At 38.8% G+C, this 25,325-nt stretch overlaps 1 protein-coding gene across 1 annotated transcript in view; it reads right to left on the reverse strand.

Moving 5' to 3' along the window:
• Positions 1 to 25,325, reverse strand: part of HECW1 (HECT, C2 and WW domain containing E3 ubiquitin protein ligase 1) — a 436,289-nt gene that overhangs the window by 178,093 nt on the left and 232,871 nt on the right. Inside the window, exon 5 of the mRNA XM_034640683.1 lies at positions 13,515 to 13,609. Within this exon, the coding sequence (XP_034496574.1) occupies positions 13,515 to 13,609 (95 nt within the window). The remainder of the gene's footprint in view (positions 1 to 13,514; positions 13,610 to 25,325) is intronic.

Here is a 25,325-nt window from a genome sequence, read left to right on the forward strand (position 1 = left end):
TTCTATAGTTTGGCTATTGTGGACATTGCTACTATAAGTATGGGGGTGCAGGTGCCCCTTTGGATCACTACATTTGTATCGTTGGGGTAAATAACTAGTAGTACAATTGCTGGGTCATGGAGTAGCTTTATTTTCAACTTTTTAAGAACTGCCATACTGTTCTCCAAAGTGGCTGCACCAGCTTGCTTTCCCATGAACAGTGTAAGAGGGTTGCCCATTCTCCCCATCCTTGCCAACATCTGACATTTCCTGACTTGTTAATTTGAGCCATTCTGACTGGTGTGAGATGGTATCTCATTGTGGTTTTGATTTGTATTTCCTTGACGCCAAGTGATGTGGAGCATTTTTTCATGTATCTGTTGGCCACGTGTATGTCTTCTTTGGAGAAATATCTGTTCATGTCTTCTGCCCATTTTTTGACTGGATTCTTTGTTTTTTGGGTGTTGACTTTGGTAAGTTCTTTATAGATCCTGGATACTAGCCCTTTATCTGATATATCATTTGCAAATATCTACTCCCCTTCCATAGGTTGCCTTTTAGTTTTGTTGATTGTTTCCTTTGCTGTGCAGAAGCTTTTTATCTTGGTGAAGTCCCAGTAGTTCACTGTTGCTTTTCTTTCCCTTGCCTTTGGAGATGCGTCTAGCAAGAAGTTGTTGCAGAGGAGATCAAAGAGGTTACTGCCTGTGTTCTCCTCTGGGATTTTTTTTTTGATTTTTTTTTATTATATTATGTTAATCACCATACAGTACATCCCCGGATTCCGATGTAAAGTTTGATGCTTCATTAGTTGCGTATAACACCCAGTGCACCATGCAATACGTGCCCTCCTTACTACCCATCACCAGTCTATCCCATTCCCCCACCCCCTCCCCTCTGAAGTCTTCAGTTTGTTTCTCATAGTCCATAGTCTCTCATGTTTCATTCCCCCTTCTGATTACCCCCCTTTTCTTTATCCCTTTCTTCCCCTACCGATCCTCCTAGTTCTTATGTTCCATAGATGAGAGAAATCATATGATAATTGTCTTTCTCTGCTTGACTTATTTCACTTAGCATTATCTCCTCCAGTGCCGTCCATGTTGCAGCAAATGTTGAGAATTCGTTCTTTCTGATAGCTGAGTAATATTCCATTGTATATATGGACCACAGCTTCTTAATCCAGTCATCTGTTGAAGGGCATCTCGGCTCCTTCCATGATTTGGCTATTGTGGACAATGCAGCTATGAACATTGGGGTGCATATGGCCCTTCTCTTTACTACGTCTGTATCTTTGGGGTAAACACCCAGTAGTGCAATGGCTGGGTCATAGGGTAGTTCAATTTTTAACTTTTTAAGGGACCTCCACACTGTTTTCCAGAGTGGCTGTACCAACTTGCATTCCCACCAACAATGTAGGAGGGATCCCCTTTCTCCACATCCTCTCCAACAATTGTTGTTTCTTGCCTTGTCTATCTTTGCCATTCTAACTGGCGTAAGGTGGTATCTCAGTGTGGTTTTGATTTGAATTTCCCTGATGGCTAATGATTTTGAACATTTTTTCATGTGTCTGTTAGCCATTTGTATGTCTTCATTGGAAAAGTGTCTGTTCATATCTTCTGCCCATTTTATGATTTGTTTATTTGTTTCTCGTGTATTGAGTTTGAGAAGTTCTTTGTAGATCTTGGATACCAGTCCTTTATCTGTGGTGTCCTTTGCAAATATATTCTCCCATTCCGTGGGCTGTCTCTTAGTTTTTTTGACTGTTTCCTTGGCTGTGCAGAAGCTCTTTATCCTGATAAAGTCCCATAAGTTCATTTTATCTTTTATTTCTCTTGCCTTTGGAGATGTGTCGTGAAAAAGGTTGCTCTGGCCGATGTCATAGAAGTTGTTGCCTATGTTCTCCTCTAGAATTTTGATGGATTCCTGTCTCACATTGAGGTCTTTCATCCATTTGGAGTTTATTTTTGTGTATGGTGTGAGAGAGTGGTCAAGTTTCATTCTTTTGCATGTAGCTGTCCAATTTTCCCAGCACCATTTATTGAAGAGACTGTCTTTTTTCCACCGGATGTTTTTTCCTGCTTTATCAAAGATTAGTTGCCCAAAGAGCCGAGGGTCCATTTCTGGGTTCTCTATTCTGTTCCATTGGTCGATGTGTCTGTTTTTGTGCCAGTACCATGCTGTCTTTGTGATCACAGCTTTGTAGTACAGCTCGAAATCCGGCATTGTGATGCCCCCAGCTTTGTTTTTCCTTTTCAACAGTTCCTTGGAGATTCGGGGCCTTTTCTGGTTCCATACAAATTTAAGGACTATTTGTTCCAGTTCTTTGAAAAATGTCCTCGGTATTTTGATCGGGATAGCATTGAAAGTGTAGATTGCTCTGGGTAGTATGGACATTTTAACTATGTTAATTCTTCCAATCCATGAGCATGGAATATTTTTCCATCTTTTTATGTCTTCCTCAATATCTTTCAAAAGTGATCTATAGTTTCTAGCATATAGGTCCTTTACGTCTCTGGTTAAGTTAATTCCAAGGTAACGCATGGTTTTTGGTGTTATTGTAAATGGGATGGATTCCCTAATTTCTCTTTCTTCAGTCTCGTTATTCGTGTATAGAAATGCAACTGATTTCTGGGCATTGATTTTGTATCCTGCCACCTTACTGAATTGTTCTATAACTTCTAATAGTTTGGGAGTGGATTCCTTTGGGTTTTCCATATAGAGTATCATGTCATCTGCAAAGAGAGACAGTTTGACTTCTTCTTTGCCGATTTGGATACCTTTGATCCCCTCCTCTGGGATTTTGATGGATTCCTTTCTTCCATTTAGGTCTTTCATCCATTTTGAGTTCATCTTTGTGTATGGTGTAAGAGGATGGTCCAGTCTCATTTTTCTGCATTTGGCTGTCCAATTTTCCCAGTACCATTTGTTGAAGAGACTGTCCTTTTTCCATTCAACTGTCATTCCTGTTTGTCAAAGATTAGTTGAACATAGAATTGAGGGTCCATTTTTGGGTTCTCTATTCTGTTCCATTCACCTGTGGGTCTGTTGTTGTGCCAGTACCTTACTCTCTTGATGACTACAGCTTTGTAATATAGTTTGAAGTCCGGCATTGGGATGCCACCAGCTTTGTTTGTTTTTTTCCAACATGCTTGTGGCTATTTGGGGTCTTTTCTGGTTCCACACAAATTTTGTGATTATTTGTTCCAGCTCTGTGAAAAATGTTGTTGGTATTTTGATAGCGATTGCATTGAATGTGTAGGTTGCTCTGGGCAGCATAGAGATTTTTACAAAAAGTTGTGTATTTGAAACCTTTCTTGTTTCTCGAGAAAAGCTTGTATTGCAATGTACTTCCCTCTTAGGACCACCTTTGCTGCATCCCAAATGTTTTGAACAGTTATGTTTTCATTCTCATTTGTTTCCATGAATTTTTAAAATTCTTCTTTAATTTCCTGGTTGACCCATTCATTCTTTAGTAAGATGCTCTTTAACCTCCATGTGTTTGAGTTCCTTCCAAATTTCCTCTTGTGATTGAGTTCAAGTTTCAAAGCATTGTGGTCTGAACATATGCAGGGAATAATTCCAGTTTTTTGGTATCAGTTGAGATCTGATCTGTGACCCAGTATGTGATCTATTCTGGAGAATGTTCCATGTGCAGTTGGAAAGAATGTGTATTCTGTTACTTTAGGATAGAATGCTCTGAATACAACTGTGAAGACCATCTGGTCCAGTGTGTCATTCAAAGCCCTTGTTTCCTTGTTGATCTTCTGCTTAGATGATCTGTCTTTTGCAGTGATGGGGTATTAAAGTCCCCTGCTATTATTGTATTATTATCAATGTGTTTCTTCAATTTGGTTATTACTTGGTTTATATAATTGGCTGCTCCCAAATTAAGAGCATAAATATTTACAATTGTTAGATCTTCTTGTTGGATAGGCCCTTTAAGTATGATATAGTGTCCTTCCTCATCTTTTATTACAGTCTTTGGTTTAAAATCTAACTTCACTGATATAAGGATTGCTACCCCAACATTCTTTTGATGTCTATTAGCATGATAAATGGTTTTCCACCCCCTCACTTTCAATCTGGAGGTGTCTCTGGCTCTAAAATGAGTTTCTTGCGGACAGCATATTGATGGGTCTTGCTTTTTCATCCAATCTGATACCCTGTGTCATTTGATTGGGGCATTTAGCCCATTTACATTCAGAGTAAGTATCAAAAGATGTGAATTTAGTGTCATTTAAGATTTCTCTATGTCTTTCCATAGCTTGATAGCTTATAATAATATTCTATGGTCTGGATGTACCACAGTTTACTTATCCACCCACCTAATGAAAGGCATCATGGCTACTTCCAAGTTTTGGCAATTATGAATAAAGCTGCTGTACACATCTGTGTGTAGGTTTTTGTATGGACTTAAATTTTCAACTTTTTCGTTAAACACTAAGGAGTGAGATCACTGGATCATATGGTAAAAGTATGTTTGATTTTGTTCGAAACTACCAAACTGTCTTCCAAACTGGCTGTACCATTTGGCACTCCCACCAGCAATGAATGAGCGTACCTGTTACTCCACATCCTTGTCAGCAGCCAGTGTTGGCAGTGGCTGGATTTTAGCTGCTCTAATATGCGTGTAGTTTTATCTTCTTGTTTTAATTTGCATTTCCTTCTTGACATGTGATGTGGGGCATTTTTTCCTGTACATATTTGCCATCTGTATATCTTGTTTGGTCAGGTGTCTGTTCAGATCTTTTGCTCATTTTTAAATTAAGTTGTTCGTTTTCTTATGCTAATTTTGAGTTCTTTGTATATTTTGGATAACAGTCCTTTATCAGATATATCTTTTCCAAATATTTTCTCCCAGTGTGGTTGTCTTCACATTCTTTTGATGGAGAGTCTTTTCATGTGTTTATTGGTGATTGTATTTTTTTCCCTAAAAACTGACTTCAGTTTCTTTGCCTGTTTCTAAAATGGTTTGATTGTCTTTTCTTTAAATAGTATAAATGAGTTTTATGTAAATTAAAGAAGTTAGCTTTTTGCCTGATTTTTTAAATCAATTTTCTTTCTTCTCTTTATTTTCTACTTCTTACTTTTTAGAGTTTCTTTTTCCATTCAGATTTTTTTAAATGTTTCTAATATAATTTATTGCTACTTTTCTTTTATGGCCGTAGCTTTTGTGTTCTGATTAGAAAGAACTATTCCTCTCCAAGATTTTAAATTATGCATGTCTTCTTACTAGAATTTTTATGTTATTTAAATACTGAAAACTTCTATCCATTTGTGCATAAGGAATTAGGAATAATAAGAGGGTTTGATATATACACATATATATATTTTTCAAAAGTTTTTTTAGCTGCCATAATACCATGTATGGTAAAATCTCTCTTTCCCACACTGACTTTAAATATTACCTTAACTATTAATTAAAGTTCCCCAATATCCTGGGGTCTATTTTCTTACTCTCTTCTTTTCCACTATTCTTTTAGTCTCTCTCTTCATTAATGATTTTAATTATTATAGTTTCATAATCCATTTTAATTCCTGGCAAGCTAGTTTTCCTCATTATTTTCACTTCCCAAAGCCATTATAACTTTTCTCATATATTGTTTCTGACAAAGCTGAGGTTACTCTGCTGTCAAAAACATCCTATTTATATTTTAATTGCAGTTGTGTTGAATTTATAAATTAATTTACAGGGAATTTATATAGTTAAACACTGAGCTTCTGAAACAGGGACATGGTTCATCTTTGCATATATTCAAATATTCTATATCTTTCAATAGTTCTAAAATTTTCTTTAAATTGGTCTTGCACAGGGGCATCTAGGTGGCTCAGTTGGTTAAGTGTCTGCCTTCACCTCAGGTCAAGAACTCAGGGTCCTGGGATTGAGTTCCACATTGGGCTCCCTGCTCAGTGGAGAGCCTGCTTCTCCCTCTTCCTCTGCCTGTTCCCAACCCCACTCATGCTGTCTCTCACTCTCTCTTGCTCTATCCAAATAAATAAATAAAATCTTAAAAAAAATCAGTCTTGCACGTTTCCCACTTTTATTGAGATATAATTGACATATAACATTGTGTGAGTTCAGCCTTTTTAGATTCCACATATGAAATCATACAGTATTTGTCTTTGTTTATGGCTCATTTTACTAGCATGATGTCTTTGAGGTCCGTCTATGTTCTCACAAATGGCAGGATTTTCTTCTTTCTCAAGTCTGAATAATATTCATCTGTCTATCTATCATCTATCTATCATATAATCTTCATCCATTCATCCATTGACAGACACTTATGTTGCTTCCATATCCATATCCTATTCCATATCCTGAATAATGATTCAGGGAACATGTGAGTGCAGATAATTCTTTGAGATCATGGTCTTGCACATTTCTTATTAAGATATTTTATTTTTCTTGGTTAATCTAAAATGAAAATCTTTTTTCCCATTATGTTTTCTAATTGGTTTTTCTTTGCTTATACTAGAGCTATTAATTCTTATATATTAGAGATAATTTCTTGTTTCTAAGAGTCTCAATCAATTATTTTGGATAATATAGTCAGGTCATTTATAAAAGACGATAATTTTGTTTCTCTTTCCAATATTGAATCTTCATTTCTTGCCTATGTTTTCTGGGGGAACCACTAGAAATGGTTTCATGGAAGTTGAGAACAAGACAAAGAGATCACTATTAATACCTCTAGTAATACCACTATAACTTAACATTGTTCTGAAAGTACAAGCATTACTAAGAGAAAGAAATGTCAGATGCTTTTTTTGTATCTATGGAGAGGATGATGTGGTTTCCTATTCACATAGTTTATTATAATAATAATTTTCTGAATATTGAGGCAACTTTACAACCTGGGTACAATATTTTATTTTAATAAGACTTTTGAAATCTATTTGCCAATATTTAACTTAAGGATTTTATATTTGCATTCATCAATAAGATTGAACTACAGTTTTCTATTTTAGTGCCCTCTTTGACAGTTCTGGATTCAGTGCTATGGTGGATAAGGAAAATTATTTAGAAGCTTTTTCTTTCCTTTTGCTCTAGAATGCTTAAATTGTATCAGACTTACTTATACCTCAATCATTTGAAAGACCTCACCTATGAATTCATTTTGTTTTGTTTTAGGAAGAACAAATACTTTTTAATTTGTCTACTCTGTGCCAAGCTCCTTGCCTCTAATCCTTGGGAAGTCAACATCTGTATCCTGCTGCAGAAGAAAAACAAAAAGATTTCTGTTTAAGAGGACTTCATTTAATTTTCATGTCCTCCCATATCAGGCTCACTGGATATATTCATGTCTAGGTTCATTGTTTTTCTAGATTTGGGTCTCTTATCTAGGTATTTACTACTTGTTTCCCTTCATTAAGAACATTTTTGGCTTTACATAGGGGTGCCAAAGACTAGGGTGTTTACTCCAATAAAGGCAAAGGGTAGATTTTGAACAGTACAAAGGCTGACAAATTAGGTCTCTATATCAGCAAAAAGTGATGTTGGTGTTTTCTCTAACAGCGATAAGCTTTCTGGGACCGTGAACCCTGTTCAGAATCTGATGAATGCCTGGGATCCACCCCCTAGAACATGCATGAACACATCCATATAACATCAGGGCTTCACAGATATCCCAACCACAGTGTAAGAACATAGCTCTTACAGAAAGGATCTCCACATTCCACTAGTGATATGTGTCTATATGTATTTTTCAAATGTGGTTTCTATGGAGAATGAAGAGAATGTGATTTGCCATTTTTCTTCCACACCCCAGAAAGGAAGGATGTAAACCCCCCCCCCCACGCCAAAACAAAGCTGGTAGAAGAACCTTATCAGGAAACACCACCTCCAGACTCAAGACCCCAAAATTCCACTTTAGTATAAGCTCTGACCTTCTTCCCCTAAAACAGAACAAATTTCTTAATGTTGGGCCACGATGGAATCCAAACTTTCAGGGTACCTTTTTAAGAGGTATGATTGTGGGCAGGACCTGGGTAAATTCTCTAGAAGAGGAAGCTTGGTGTGGCTGTGGCTTCCTTTCCTCTTCTTTCTTTTCTACAAGAATGAGTCCATCTGATCTGTTAGCCAAAATACAAATGTCTAAATGTTCCCCTGCTTTTGTCTAATCAAACCCTCAAGGGACTTTTGCCCTTTATTGCCTTTATTCCTCAAGGGAATAACATGCCCCTACACTTGGGTAAAACGGTGTAGAAAAAAATGAAGGGCCTGATCAAGAATCCTGGTCATGGTTTGGTCTGCTCCATTTAGAAAGCCTTCCATCATTTTCTGGGCTTGCTCATCCTTGGTCCTCCCAAAGTGCCCCATGTGTCCACTCCCACAGCACTTAGAATAATCCTTTGTTATTGCCTGTTTTCTTGTCTCTCTCTCCCCATTACTCAAACCCATCCCAGGAAGATGGGCATTTATCCTGTTCAGTTTTGTATGACTAGTAGTCAACACAGAAGAGGTCACTAATAAATAACTGAATAAATGAATTATAGAAGCCATAGGCTACACAAAGACATACAAAATAACTATGTTCTCAGCAGACACAAGGTTGGGGAATCAGAATGCTGCGTATATGGGGGGGCGGTGAGGTTGCTGCTGAGGGGGTGGTAGTGGTTCCTGGGGAAAGAGGATAAGAGGCAAGAAGTTTCGAGCACCATAAAACAATTTGCCAGATTTCGAGTGAGACAAAAGGTGGCTATGGATTCTCAAATAGAAGAAATGATGTGTTATGTCAATATCTAACCATAATATTGGTGCAGGGGATCAAAAGGTTAAAAAAAAATCTAACTACCAACTTATCCTTATTCCCCTGAGAAATCCCTTTTCAGGTGCACCCCCAGACTTTGTAGAATGGAGACAGACTTTAAAGTTACAATAGTTAGGAAATCTTGTAAAATAAGCCCTGTAAAATCATTCTATAGCTCACTAGTAAATGTCTGGGCAACACTGATCCTTTGCATGTAAATAGATCACGCGTGCAGTTTAAGCAAGTGCACTCAAGTTTGTGTTTTAACTGTAGCATTTGATTTATGGCTTATATAAATCAAAATGTTTCCTTAAGTTCTCTCCTAAAGAAAGGCTAACAGGCACAGATATGAAGGAAAGAAATGAAATATTAGAATAACGTACAGTCTAATTATTTCAGACTTCTTGCCCTACTAGCGTAACTGAGATTATTTCATTTAGAAACTGATTTCCAGAATTAAGTCTCAGAATTTCATCTCATCATAGGATTATTGATGAAGTTCTCTTTTAATGCCCGGTTGGATAGGTACCGCTGACGAGCTACAAAAATAAATTATGGATGTGTTAGTGAGAAAACAGACAAAACAGAATTAATTCACAAAAGGCTCCTAGGGCTATTATAAAATCCAAATCATAAACTAAACACCATGTCACCATCCCCAAATGTCATGGGGCCAGGATTCCAGAATCAGAACCGGGAAAGAGGGCAGATTTAAGAATATGATTGTAGGGCACAAGTCTGGTGAGATCACAAAAGGCTCAATTCTGACTAAATCCTTACAAGGCCCCCATTTCTTACGATTCAAGGAAAATGGCTCAGAATTTTCTTCAAGTCCTTCTTTCACACGTGAAAGATGAGGGAACATGTGGTGGTCACTGCACTGTGCAGTGAGCGCTCCTCAGGGACGGTTCTGGAAAGCTAGCGTGGGGACGGTTCTGGAAAGCTGGTGTGGGGAGCATACACTGAGAAGAACTACAGGTTGCATCTGAAACTCTTGCCCTGTGGAGAACCCAGCAGGCAGAAGGAGAGCTCTCTCCATCCAGTAGATCCCACTAGAGGACACCACTTGGCCCACAAAGAGGAAAGGGCAGATTGAAAACCTGCTGCGGAAGCATGGACCTTGAAGGGAAAGCTGGAAAATTCACAGTGTGCTGAGCTAAGGACAATTTACCGTTCCCATCTTTTGACAAATTGTAGGTATGGAGAGATTTCTGTCCTTCGATGTATAAACAGGGAGAGGACGAAAAATAATACCATGAGGCTTATAAGAGGGACTGTAATGCACAGGGAAAGGTGGCAAAAATACTGAGAGGAAGAGCTTATTTTGAACATGATTTTCTACTGAAAATAGAAGTAAAATATAAAACGTATGCTAGGTGCCCCCAGTAAGATAAAACAGTACGGGAAACAAAGCCCAGGGTGATAAGTGGCAAAAATTAAGTAAGTCATATATTCTTCAGATCTAACACAATTTAGGTCTCCTTCCCTGTCAGGCCTGTGGCACTTCATACTCCCCCACCTCAGCCCTTGGTGTCTGTCATTCTGCCAGTGCCTTGCCTCCCTCCAGGGCCTTGCAAATCCCATTCACGCTGCCCGCCTGCCACTTCCTCTGAAGGCCTTCCCTGCTGCTGCTTACCCTACACACCGGCCCGATGGGTTTTCACACCCCAGCACTGGACGTTTCAAATAGTATTTATAATTCACAATAGAATAACCATAAGTTCTCAATGCCAGGACTTGTATTTCACTTATTTCTATACCCCTACTCATCATAGTTCTGATATATAGAAATAGAATAAGAAAAATAAATGAGAGCCTTGGAAAGATAAGGATAGGTGACCCCCTCTTTTTATTACTGGGACCTCAGTGATTGCCAGCAGGACAAAGGCAAAGGATAAGGGGGAATGAGGAAATGAGAAAAAGAATTAAAACATACTGAGAATCTGCTATGCTCAAAATATTGAAGTACTGGTTATATACTAAAGGGGCATTTGACATCTTTTCCTCCTTTTCAGAGAATTATACTTCTAGCATATGGGCACAAACTAACTCATTGACCCTTGGGGCATGACATAATGGCCGTTGGCAGCCATCTTTTCCTAAGAGATTAATGCAGCACCAGAAATCCTCCTTTGAAAAATGGACACTCAAAGTTTATTGGCAAACTGATTTTGAAAAACTTGGACAGCATTTCTCCTTCGAAACAACGTGCATAAGTCCTTAGACCAGACTGCAAACACTGATTCAACCCAGAAGGCTGCTAGATTATATCAGAAATGAAACTGAGATTTGTTTCAGCTCCAACACCAGATAGCCAAATGGTCCTGTAACCAAAACGGGGCTTCCTGCCTGTCTCACAGATGTGCTGTGAATCCACTAAAATAAGGCAAGTGAAAGTCCACTGAAGAGCGCACCATGCTGTCCGAGCCACTAGTTTCATTATTAGAAAACCCAACTGCGGAACACACATAAAAGTGTCCACCCAAGTGTCTACCGATGTATGGGAGAAAATCGTTATGGGGATGAGCGTCACGATGACGGCAACGTGTCATGTCTGAGACTTAAGTACGAGCAATGGTAGCGCAGGTGGAATGACAAAGGTGAGGGCAGGGCTGACTCAGATTCAATGCAGTCTCCTGAATTTCTTGTCAAATAATTGTTAGAAGCACCTTGTGAGCTCTTTTCTCCTCTCGGGCAGCCCTTGTTTCTTGTCGGCAGCCCCTGGAAAGCCTGTTGGTTGACACCTGTTCCCGCTTGGTAAAGCTTCTGCTGTGCAATCCGGGCAGTCTTCCGGGTAGTTGGCACCTTGTTTTCTTTTAGGCTCACACTGCCCACCTCTGCGATGATGTCTATCGCACTTTGCATTTGGTCTGAGAAGCACATTCCATCTGGAGTCTCTAGGAGGCTGAGTTCAGAGAAGCCAAATGCTCCGGAGAGGCTTCTCCAAACAGGGAATCCTCAAGATTCCAGAGCTGCCCAAGCTCACTCGTGGTACCAGTCCGAGCAGAGGCAGGCGAGCAACTCTCCTCTCCCATCCCTGCCTTGAGCCAAAAAGGCTCGTCCATCACTGGGCAAGACCCATCTCGGCTGAGAAATCAGTGTGTCTGGAGAGAAGCTGTCTCATCTCGTGACATGCTGTGCCTGCGACTGGAAGTCTTTTCCTGCGTCCGTTGCCTCCACTCCAGCCTCCTTTCTTCTTCGTCTGCTATGTGTTCAGGGCCTCTGTGCTCTGTCTGCCTTGCCTCTGGTTCCATTCAGCCCCAGCTCCAGCTTTGCCGCCTGGATTTAGCTGACCCTCCTGCCTTGATAATTGGCCACTTCTATCAAGGCCTCTTTGGCTTTTCCAGGCAAGCCTCTTTTGAAAATTTCACACACGTGATGGGCCCAGGGCGGCGGGTCTGGCAGTCTGGGAGTACTTGCCCAAATCACCACACTTACATTCCTGTCCTACCCAGTCAGATGACAGACATCACCCTCCCATCTGTCTGGCTAGTGTAGGAGAACACGGTACAACCGGTCAGAAGGACAGATGGTCCCTCTCTCTCCCCGCCCTGCCTCCCGCTGTACGCCATCTGACAGGGAGCCCTGGGACCCCCTGTCCGGCCAGCCTCCAGGTCTGCACCACCTTTCTGGATGGAGGCAGCCCAGCCTGTGTCCCTGAGGCCTCCTTATCTTGCTTATACTACCAAGGACTCAAGTCACCCATCTTCCACAGCCTGAAGGACTGATTTATGAAACAGCAAAACCGTGTCTTTTAGAGGCAAAGTTCTTTCCAAATCATTCATATTTCACTTCAAGTTTTCTCACTGGAGCCCAATGTGGGGCTTGAACTCACAACCCTGAGATCAAGACCTGAGCTAAAATCAAGAATCCAATGCTTAACTGACTAGGCCACCCAGGCTCTCTCTCTCTCTCTCTCTCTCTCTTTTTTGCATAGAAGAAACCAAATCTTTTTTACTTACACACCACCCTGATGAAGTCCTTACTGGTGTTTGGTCAGCCTCCCCCACTGACTAGCCTTTATTTTATGCGAAAAGGAAATGGAATGCCACTTGAAAGTAGATGTCAGCTGATTGGATGTATTGAGAATGAAGGTAAGCCACAAAGATGTAAACTAGACTGTAATTTAGGAAAAGACAGCATTTATCACTGGAGTACTGAGCAAAGCCAGAGAGCAACCAACAAAAGACTTGACTTAAATCTCTGGTCTGCAGCTGTGGGCTTAGGTATGTTATTTACGCACTCCAGGCAGTTTACTCATTCATATAAAGGAAAAAAGGACCAGCGATTCTAGTCTTTTCTAGGCCTACCATTTTACAATTTTATGACCCAAATCAGTGTGAGATTATAAATTTCTATTCCATAACGTTATTTATAATCCTAAAAAGAAACAAGAACATATGAAAATATAAATACTTAAAACCAAGGAATTTTTAAAAATGCGTTCCAAAGGAACACTTGTTACTGCTATTAAGCATGAGTCTATTACAAACATCTCACAAACAAAAAGTGGTACGATTTTAATAAGTTTGCCTTTGGATCTCATTCCTTTTCACTATTTTGAGATGTGTTTCTGTCTATCTACTATAATCTATCTATCATCTATCTATCATCTATCTATCTATCTATCTATCTATCTATCTATCTATCTATCTATCATCTATCACTATAATCTATCACTATATCTCCATATGCGTGCACACACACACACACACACACACACGAAATGGGAAAAGGCAAAGAAGCACCAGGATTAGCTCTGACCAAAGAGGAAGAAATGGAACTTACGGGAGCTGCGGAGTTTTTGACCGTGACACTGGGGGTGGTGGCTCGCAGGGCTCCACTCACACCATGGTAGTATTTGAAGCAGATCTTAGTTTCAGCTGAAAAACAAAAATCAAATGGTCCTGAGAAGCAGGGTCTAACCCAGGAAGAGATAACCATCTCCAGAGGGACACCCCCAGGAACTGCCATGGAATTCCTCCCATGAGCCAAGCAGGCCACATCTGATGATATTATTCAACACATGTCTCCATGGACAAGACTGACATCTTTCTAAAAATGTGTCATCAAAAACTGCTTTTTGTACCCAAGGGAAATCTGTTATTTCAACTTCTCAGCATCCATCCAATCCCACTAGAGGTTACTTGTAATAAACCCTTACTTGTAAGATTCTAGGTGGTTTGGTGCCTACCTCCAGCCTGTTCTGTAATTTTTGGTTATTTAATTCATTGTGATTAGTATCTTAGCAACTTGGAGGGGGACTTTGAGAAGTTACTGAAATACATGGATGGGAGGCATATTTTCTAAGCTCTGGTGCACAGCAATGATAAGCTCTTTGCATCACGGTTTGTTTTTCTTCAAAGTCCTATCTATGTAAGTAGAAAAGATATGGCCTTGGGGGCCCACACGGTCTGGGTTTGCATTTTGGCTCCATTACCGGCAATCTGTGAGACAACGAGCAAGTCCCTTAACTTCCCTTACCCCATGTTCCTTGTAAAATAAATGGAACCGACAATAGTACATAGTTGGATAAGCAAATAAAAGTTCTTAGGGTGCAAATAATGCATGAGGAGCTTGACGACTAAAGACAAAATCTGTGGCCAACCTGAGTCTAGCTCATTTGAAGGTGACTTGCTTTTCCCAATTTACTGTTTGTAGGATTTTTCCTTTAAATTTGAAAAATTTGCCAGGCTATGTCTTAGTCCCTTATATTATTTTTGCTCGGAACAACATGAGAAATCTCCAATTTGAGATCCTGTTTCTCAGGTCTGGGAATTTGTCATCAATTATAGTGTTTCAAAAAATAATGTCCACAATTTTCTTAGCATGCATTTTAGATATGCTCGTCATGGAAAATATAGACAATGAAGAAAAGTATAAAAAAATGTTCTATGAGTGTTTTTGTGCACATCTGAGAGAATAAGCTTTAATATTATATGTAAGGTAGTAAAATAATAATGTACCAAAACTGTATTTTAAAAAATTAACATTAAACAAATAGGTTCAATTATCAAAACTTTGTTGATAATATTCTTTGTTTTATGGAATCATTGAATTCATTTGTAATTGTAAATATTCCTGTAATTTTGAAAATTTGGGCTTTTCCCTAAAAAAGAATGACTTTTTGAAAATTATGTTGAAGTTCAAGTTTGCTCCCTAGGATAATGGAGCAAAACTTGCTGGTTATCTACCCAACACCCATTCTCCCTTTCCTCCCTAATGACAAAAATCTCAATTTTATTTTGGATGGTAATGTCCAGCTAAAGCACTATATTTTGGAGCCTCCCTTGCAGATAACATTTATGTTGTTTTTCACTGTTATTTTGGGGCTTCTGTTATCTGTAAACTTTACTATATATAGAAAGCTTTCTTGACATAGAAGATATGAGTACTGCAATATTGTTCCTTAGAAGATGTGAATATTTCAAGGATTTCCTTTTTGAGGCCAGATTGCTTCCCAAAAAGCACTTTACACTTTCATTAGAAAATGTAGCTCTAACCATTTCATGGTATTGAATATCATCAACTAAATATAAGTTTAAAATAGTATTTCATTTTTATTTCATGCATTTGATTAGCAGGGAAATTAAACATTTTTTCACCAAATTTTAATTAGCCATTTGTACTTACTCTTTTTTATCCATTGAACTGTACTTGTCAAGACTTCCCACTGCCTGGATGATACCTGGTGCTCACCTTTTAGTGGGTATGTTCTTCCTTTAGATATGTCAATACTTTCCATTTCCCTCCTAAGTCATTCTTTCCCTGCAGTGATTTTGCATTATTGTTGATTGCCTTTTAAGCTCTTGGTGGACAATCTTACAATCTAGTTCCGTATTCTTCAAGGGACCTCCCCGTTACCTGCACATTGTTAGGTATACACATCCAGATCCATTGCTTCAGCCTGAAAGGCAGATATCTTGTAGGTTAGGGGTCATGGGGGAACACTGAATAAAGCAGTGAGCCTATATACCTAGGCAACCTCATTGAGCCAGGGCAATTACTGGTATTTTCCATAATGAGCACTTCCTCTGCTTATAGGTGCCAGTGACATCAGCAAGGAGGGGCCAATGGCTTCACCTCAAGCACAGTTGGGTGGAAGAAAATTTTAGATAACGGGCATTCTAAACAGGCACTACTAGCTTTCCTTTCAAATAAAAGTATTCCAATGCCTTTAAGTAAGAAAGGTCAGGGTAGATAAGAACCATATGATCCCCTCATAAAAAGCATTTGACAAAATAAGTATCCATTCTTGATTAAAAAAAAAAAACCTACAAAGTAGGGGTAGATGCAACATACTTCAACATCAGAAAGTCCATATGTGAAAGACCCAGGGCTGATATCACCTTCAAAGGGGAAAAACTGAGAGCTTGTCCTCTACAGTCAAGAACAAGACAGAGGTGTCCACTCTCACCATTACTATTTAACACAGTACTGGAAGTTGCGGCCTCAGCAATCAGACAACAAAAAGAAATAAAGGCAACCAAATTGGCAAGGTAGAACTCAAATTTCACTATTTGCAGACAACACAGTACTCTATGTAGAAAACCTGAAAGACTCCACCCTCAAATGTTAGAACTAATACATGAATTCAGCAAAGTTGCAGGTTATAAAGTTTATGTACAGAAATTTGTTACATTTCTATACACCAATAATGAAGCAGCAGAAAGAGAAATCAAGGAATTGATCCCATTTATAATTGCACCAAAACCCATAAGATACCTAGGAATAAATCTAACTAAAAAAGTAAAAGATCTGTACTCTGAAAACTATAGAATACTTATGAAAGAAACTGAAGAGGACACAAAGAAATGGAAAAGTGTTCCATGCTCATGGATTGGAAGAACCAAACATTGTTAAAATGTCTATACTACCCAAAGCAATCAACATTTAATGCAATCCCTATCAAAATACCACCAGCATTTTTCACAGAGCTAGAACAAACAATTCTAAAATTTGTATAGAACCACAAAAGACCCCCACTAGCCAAAGCAATCCTGAAAAAGAAAAGCAAAACTGCAGGCAAAATGCCAGATTTCGAGCTGTACTACAAAGTTGTGATCACAAAGACAGCATGGTACTGGCACAAAAACAGACACATAGACCAATGGAACAGAATAGAACCCAGAAATGGACCCTTGGCTCTTTGGGCAACTAATCCTTGATAAAGCAGGAAAAAACATCCGGTGGAAAAAAGACAGTCTCTTCAATAAATGGTGCTGGGAAAATTGGACAGCTACATGCAAAAGAATGAAACTTGACCACTCTCTCACACCATACACAAAAATAAACTCCAAATGGATGAAAGACCTCAATGTGAGACAGGAATCCATCAAAATTCTAGAGGAGAACATAGGCAACAACTTCTACGACATTGGCCAAAGCAACATTTTTCATGACACATCCCCAAAAGCAAGAGAAACAAAAGATAAAATGAACTTGTGGGACTTCATCAAGATAGAAAGCTTCTGCACAGCCAAGGAAACAGTCAAAAAAACTAAGAGACAGCCCACGGAATGGGAGAATATATTTGCAAAGGACACCACAGATAAAGGACTGGTATCCAAGATCTACAAAGAACTTCTCAAACTCAATACACGAGAAACAAATAAACAAATCATAAAATGGGCAGAAGATATGAACAGACACTTTTCCAATGAAGACATACAAATGGCTAACAGACACATGAAAAAATGTTCAAAATCATTAGCCATCAGGGAAATTCAAATCAAAACCACACTGAGATACCACCTTACGCCAGTTAGAATGGCAAAGATAGACAAGGCAAGAAACAACAATTGTTGGAGAGGATGTGGAGAAAGGGGATCCCTCCTACATTGTTGGTGGGAATGCAAGTTGGTACAGCCACTCTGGAAAACAGTGTGGAGGTCCCTTAAAAAGTTAAAAATTGAACTACCCTATGACCCAGCCATTGCACTACTGGGTGTTTACCCCAAAGATACAGACGTAGTAAAGAGAAGGGCCATATGCACCCCAATGTTCATAGCTGCATTGTCCACAATAGCCAAATCATGGAAGGAGCCGAGATGCCCTTCAACAGATGACTGGATTAAGAAGCTGTGGTCCATATATACAATGGAATATTACTCAGCTATCAGAAAGAACGAATTCTCAACATTTGCTGCAACATGGACGGCACTGGAGGAGATAATGCTAAGTGAAATAAGTCAAGCAGAGAAAGACAATTATCATATGGTTTCTCTCATCTATGGAACATAAGAACTAGGAAGATCGGTAGGGGAAGAAAGGGATAAAGAAAGGGGGGTAATCAGAAGGGGGAATGAAGCATGAGAGACTATGGATTCTGGGAAACAAACTGAAGGCTTCAGAGGGGAGGGGGGTGGGGGAATGGGATAGACTGGTGTTGAGTAGTAAGGAGGGCACGTATTGCATGGTGCACTGGGTGTTATACGCAACTAATGAATCATCAAACTTTNGAGGGCACGTATTGCATGGTGCACTGGGTGTTATACGCAACTAATGAATCATCGAACTTTACATTGGAAACCAGGGATGTAGTGTACGGCGACTAACATAAATAATAAAAAAAAATTAAAAAAAAGAAAAAGATTATACTAATAGTAATAAACTACTACTAATATTAAAAAAAAGAAAAAAAAAGAAAAAAAAGAGAAAAGCAAAACTGGAGGTATCATGATTCTGGACTTCAAGCTATATTACAGAGCTGTAATCATCAAGACAGTATAGTACTGGCACAAAACCAGACATACAGATCAGTGGAACAGAATAGAAAACTCCGGAATGGACCCACAACTATATAGTCAACTAATCTTTGACAGAGCAGGAAAAAAATATCCAGTGGAAAAAAAAAGATAGTCTCTTCAACAAAATGGTGTTGGGAAAACGGGATAGCAACATGAAGAAGGATGAAACTGGACCACTTTCTTACACAATATACAAAAATAAATTCAAAATGGATTAAAGACCTAAATGTGAGACAGAAAACCATCAAAATCCTAGAGAAGAACACAGGCAGCACTTTTTACCTTGGCCATAGCAACTTCTTACCAGACACATCATCAGAGGCAAGGGAAACAAAAGCAAAAATGAAGATAAAAAGCTTCTGCACAGTGAAGAAAACAATCAGCAAAGCTAACAGGCAGCATATGAAATGGGAAAAGATATCTGGAAATGACATATCTGATAAAGGGTTAGTTTCCAAAATCTATAAAGAACTTACCAAACTCAACACCCCCCCAAAAAACCCATCCAGTTAAGAAATGGGCAGAAGACATGAATAGACATTTTTCTCCAAAGAAGACATCCAGATGGCTAACAGATGCATGAAAAGATGCTCAACCTCACTCATCATCAGGGAAATACACATCAAAACCATGGTGTGATACCACCTCTCTGTCAAATGGCTAAAATTAACAACATAAGAAATAAGAGGTGTTGGCAAGAATGTGGAGAAAGGGGAACCCTCTTACACTGTTGGTGGGAATGAAAACTGGTGCAACCGCTCTGGAAAACAGTATGGAGGCTCCTCAAGAAGTTAAAAATAGAGCTACCATACCATCCAGTCATTGCACTACTAGGTATTTACCCAAAAGATGCAAAAATACAGATTTGAAGGGGTGTATGCACCCTGATGTTTATAACAGCGTTATCAATAATAGCCAAATGGAAAGAGCCCAAATGTCCATTGGCTGATGAATGGATAAAGAAGATGTGGTAGACACACACACACACACACACACACACACACACACACACACACACAGAGGAATATTACTCAACCGTCAAAAAGAATGAAACCTTGCCATTTGCGATGACACAGAGGGAGGTGGAGTGTATTATGCTAAGTGAAATAAGTCAGAAAGACAAATCCATATGATCTCACTCATGTGGGATTTAAGGAAGAAAACGGATGAGCATATGGGAAGGGGGAAAAGAAGAAAAAAGAGAGAGGGAAACAAGCCATAAGTGACTCTTAACAATAGAGAATGAACTGAAGGTTGAAGGAGGGAGATGGGTGGGGGATGGGCTAGATGGGTGGTGGGTATTAAAGAGGGCACTGGGTGTTGTATATAAGTGGTGAATCACTGAATTCTACTCCAGAAACTAATATTGTTCTGTATATTAACTAACAAAATTTAAATTAAAAAAAAAAGCAACATTGATGAGAGAAACTGAGGGTGCACAAAGAAATGGAAAGACATCCCATGCTCATGGATTGGAAGAATATTATTTAAATGTATTGGATAATTGTTTGGTAAATAAAAGGTTAAAAAGATTTTTAAGAATTAGACATGTAGGGGCACCTGGGTGGCACAGTGGTTGGGCGTCTGCCTTCGGCTCAGGGCGTGATCCCGGCGTTACGGGATCGAGCCCCACATCAGGCTCTTCCACTATGAGCCTTCTTCTTCCTCTCCCACTCCCCCTGCTTGTGTTCCCTCTCTCGCTGGCTGTCTCTATCTCTGTTGAATTAAAAAAAAAAAAGAATTAGACATGTACATACATAACCAGCCATACCCTGATCTACATGTCCTAACATGTAGCTTTTCTGACACTAAAATGTTTGGACAAACAGAAACCAAATAAAATGACATCTTTCAAAAAAAATCAAATAAAATGTATATACTACCAAAAAGCAATCCACACATTTAATACAATCCATATCAAAACACAAAGAGCATTTGTCACAGAACTAGAGCAAAAGATCTTAAAATTTGTATGAAACCGCAAAAATCCCTGAATAGTCAAAGCAATCTTAGAAAAGCAAAGCAAAGCTGAAGGAAGCACAATATCCAGACTTGAATTTGTATTACAAAGCCATAGTCATCAAAATGGTGTGGTGCTGGTTCAAAAATAAACACATAGGTCAATGGAACAGAATAGGAAACCCAGAAATGAACCTGCAACCATATGGTCAATTAATCTTTGACAAAGTGAGAAAGAATAGCCAATGGAAAAAAGACAGTTTCTTCAACAAATTGTATTGGGAAAACTGGACAGTAACATGCAAAGAAAGAAACTGGATCACTTTCTTACACGATACACAAAAATAAATTCAAAATGGATTAAAGACATAAATGTGATATATGAAACAACAGCAACAAAAAAGCCTAAAGAGAACACAGACAGTAACTTCTATGACATCAGCCATCGCAACATTTTTGCAGATCTGTCTCCTGAGGCAAGGGAAATAAAACCAAATATAAACTATTGGGACTCATCAAAATAAAAAGGTTCTGTACAGTGAAGGAAACAATCAACAAAAGTAAAAGGCAACCTGCAGAATGGAAGAAGATAAAAGCAAATGATGTATCTGATAAAAAGTTAGTATCCATGGGGCGCCTGGGTGGCACAGCGGTTAAGCGTCTGCCTTCGGCTCAGGGCGTGATCCCAGCGTTCTGGGGTCCAGCCCCACATCAGGCTCCACGGCTATGAGCCTGCTTCTTCCTCTCCCACTCCTCCTGCTTGTGTTCCCTCTCTCGCTGGCTGTCTCTATCTCTATCAAATAAATAAATAAAATCTTTAAAAAAAAAGCTAGTATCCAAAATATATAAAGAACTAATACAACTCGACACCCAAAAAACAAAGAATGCAATTAAAAACTGGGCAGAAGACATGAATAGATATTTCTCCAAAGAAGACATCCAAATGGCCAACAGTCACATTAAAAGATGTTCATCATCACATAACATCAGGGAAATACAAATCAAAACCACAATGAGATACCACCTCACACCTGTCAGAATGGCTAAAATTAACACAGGAAACAGCAGGTGTTGGTGAGGATGCGGAGAAAAAGGAACACTCCTGAACTATTTGTGGGGATGCAAAGGGGTGTAACCACTGTAGAAAACAGTATGGAGGTTCCTCAAAAAGTAAAAAATGGAACTACTCTGCAATCCAGAAATTTCACTGCTGGGTATTTACAAGAATACAAAAACACTAATTCAAAGAGATACATGCACCCGTATGTTCATAACAGTGTTATTTACAAAAGCCAAATTATAGAAGCAGCCCAAATGTCCATCAACTGAACGGATAAAGAAGATGTGGTATACATATACAATGGAAATTTATTCAGCCATAAAAAGGATGAAATTTTGCCATTTGCAACAATGTGGATGGAGCTAGAGGGTATTATGCTAAGCAAAATAACTCAATCAGAGAAAAGACAAATGCCACATGATTTCACTCATATGTGGAATGTAAGATATCAAACAAAGAGGAAAAAGAGAGAGAGACAAATGGAGAAACAGACTTTTAGTTATAGAGAACAAACCGATGGGTACTGAGGGGGAGATGGATGGAGGAATGGGTTAAATAGGTGATGGGGATTGAGGTGCGCACTTGTCTGATGATCATGGGGTGATGTATGGAATTGTTGAATCACTACATTGTACACCTGAAACTAATATAACACTGTATGTTAACTGGAATTGAAATTAAAACTTTAAAAAATAGAACTACCATATGATCTGGCAATCCTACTGGGTATTTATCCAAAAGAACTGAAATCAGGATCTTGAAGAGATATTTGCACTCCCATGTTCACTGTCCCACTATTCACAATAGCCAGGATGTGGAAACAACCTAAAGGTCCATCAGTGGATGAATGGATAAAGGAAATATGGTGTATATATAACAATGGAATATTATTGAGTCTTCAAAAAGAAGGAAATCTGAAATACGCAACAACATGGATGAAACTTGAGGACGTTATGCTAGGTGAAATAAGTCAGTCACAGGACAAATATTGTGTGATTCTACTTATACGCGGTATCTAAAATAGTCAAATCACAGAAGCAGAGAGTAGAATTATGGTTTCTGGGGGCTGGGAGGGAAAGGGAAATAGGGAGTTGATATCAGTGGTATAAACTGAAAGTTATGCAAGATAAGTAAGTTCTAGAGATTTGTTGTATTAAATTATTCCTAGTAATCAATTCTTTTTTTTAATAAAGATTTTATTTATTTATTTGACACAGAGAGAGACATAGCCAGTGAGAGAGGGAACACAAGCAGGGGGAGTGGGAGAGGGAGAAGCAGACTCCCAGCAGAGGAGCCTGATGTGGGGCTCAATCCCAGAACGCTGGGATCACGCCCTGAGCCGAAGGTGGATGCTTAACAACTGCAGCACCCAGGCGCCCATCTAGTTATCAATTCTGTATTATACACTTAGAGATCTGTTAAAAGGGTACATCTCATGTTAAATGTGTTTACTACAACAGAATAAAAGTAAAAGTAAAAAAAGCAAAAATAAAAAAAATAGGTTACAACAAATTGGTCTTCACAGTTAATCGGCATTTAACATGTACCAGAGCAGTCATCCTATTTTCTAATTTGATCCTCACAAAATCCCTAAGAAGTGTAGATAATTATTTTTAATCTTTTTTAAAGTGCTTAGCACAATGCTTGGCATATAATAAGACTTCAACAAATGTCATCTGTCATTCTTTTTTTACATCTAAAAACAATGAGGCTACAATGTGAAGCTAATTATACAAGGTCTCATATGTAGTTCATGGTAGCTAGGATTTCAGTAAACACATTAACTTTCCATTTGGTGATTTGTCTTTTAAAAATTTTTAATAACTCAAGACTGTTGACTAGCTAGGCAAGCGAACTTCCACTTCCAGTAATAGTGTACTAGGTAATTCAGAAAACATCTAGAAAAGCTGGAAAAATATGGACATAGATCTGCCTGAAGTAGGAATTCCAGGTAAAATATAGAATACTCAGTTAAGGGGCGCCTGGGTGGCACAGCGGTTAGGCGTCTGCCTTCGGCTCAGGGCGTGGTCCCGGCGTTATGGGTTCGAGCCCCACATCAGGCTCCTCTGCTGTGAGCCTGCTTCTTCCTCTCCCACTCCCCCTGCTTGTGTACCCTCTCTTGCTGGCTGTCTCTATCTCTGTCGAATAAATAAATAAAATCTTTAAAAAAAAAAAGAATACTCAGTTAAATTTGGGTTTCAGATAAAGAGAATACATTTTTAGTGTAAGTCGGTTCCAATTATTACATGGAACAGACTTACACAGAAAAGATATTCATTGTTTATGTCAAATTCAAATTTAGTTAGGTAGTCTAGGAATATTTTCCCTCTAAAATTAGAAATCCTAGCCTGGAGTCATCAGAGACCTGGTGAGACAATGGGACTATTGCAGACAAGATCCAGAAAACAAAAACTCATAGATGAGCCTAGGATTTGGGGCTGCTGTTTCCCTAGTTGGGGCTGGGGGCTGTGTTGATTCCAAAAAATGCAGCTGAGAAACTGGAAAAGCTAAAAGAACTCTTTTTCAGACTTGCAGGGCTAAGGGGATCAAACTTAAGGGTTCAGGGTCTGCCAAAGAGGAAGACTTTGGTAAATCCTTCATGATTCAAGTTGGAACCCTGAACAGCAGAATAGATATGCTGTTGAGAATATACTTGCCCTTGCCCTTCAAATCATTTCAAGTCTTGAAATTCAATTGAGATTAGTCTGGATTGCTAGATATCACCCAGAAGGAAATGTAAATCCTCTCAGAAGGGAAATACCATCATTCTTAGCTTCAAATTATCTCTACAAGTTTTCATTTACAATGTCCAGTTCTCAACGAAAATTGTCCAGACACATGCAGATGCTAGGCAATGTATAAAACACCGATAGAACAAGTAGACATTATAAGCTGATTCCTATGGCTTCTAGATATTGGAGTTATCAGACACAAGCTCTACTGAACATATACTGAAAACATTCAAGGAAATAAAAGACAAGATTGAAAATATCAACAATAAACAAAGCCTATAAGAATGAACCAAACAGAAATTCTGGATCTAAAAAACTACAATTTTGAAATAGTGTACCAATAGATGGGTTTTAAAGCAGATTAAACAAAATATACAAGCATGTTTAGGGAACTGGAATATAGGTCAGGAAAAAATTCAGAATGAAGCATGCAGAGAAAAAAGGGATAAAATATAAAAGAGAAGTAAGAAACATATGGGATACTAGGGGGTGGTCTAAAGTATGTATAAATTGGAATCCAAAAGGAGAGGAGAGAGACAGTGGTGTTAAGCCAAAAATTCTCCAAAAGTGAAAAGTTCTCCAAAAAGTTCCCAAAGTTATAAAAAACATCAAGCTACAGATTCAAAAAATCCTATGAATCCAAAAAGAACACAGCACACAGACATCACTATAAAACTTCAAAAAAGAAGAGAAAAATCACACCATCAACCAGTGAAGTTAAGAGCTGGATTATCGTCATCGGAGCAATAATTTGACAGATGACTATTCAATATCAACAGAAACCAGAGAGGACAAAGGAATGACAGCTTCAGTGTGCTAAAAAAAAAATAATAATAACTGTTATATAGAATTCTGCAACCCAGAAAAATAATCCTTAAGAATAAGGTGATTATTCCTATTGCTGTCTGGACATTGCACAGGTTGCCATCACCATGAACACCTGAACTTCAGGGCAAGTTTTTAGCTATCCTTATGTTACAATGTCTGCAATGCAGAAATGCCCACGTCTTATGGATCCAAATATGATCAGAGTAGATGACTGAGAAAGACATTTGGACCAGCACGGCAGTAAAACGCCTTCCTTTGTGAAGCACTTATT

Source organism: Ailuropoda melanoleuca, chromosome 1 (assembly GCF_002007445.2).
Source record: "Ailuropoda melanoleuca isolate Jingjing chromosome 1, ASM200744v2, whole genome shotgun sequence".
NCBI lineage: Eukaryota > Metazoa > Chordata > Mammalia > Carnivora > Ursidae > Ailuropoda > Ailuropoda melanoleuca.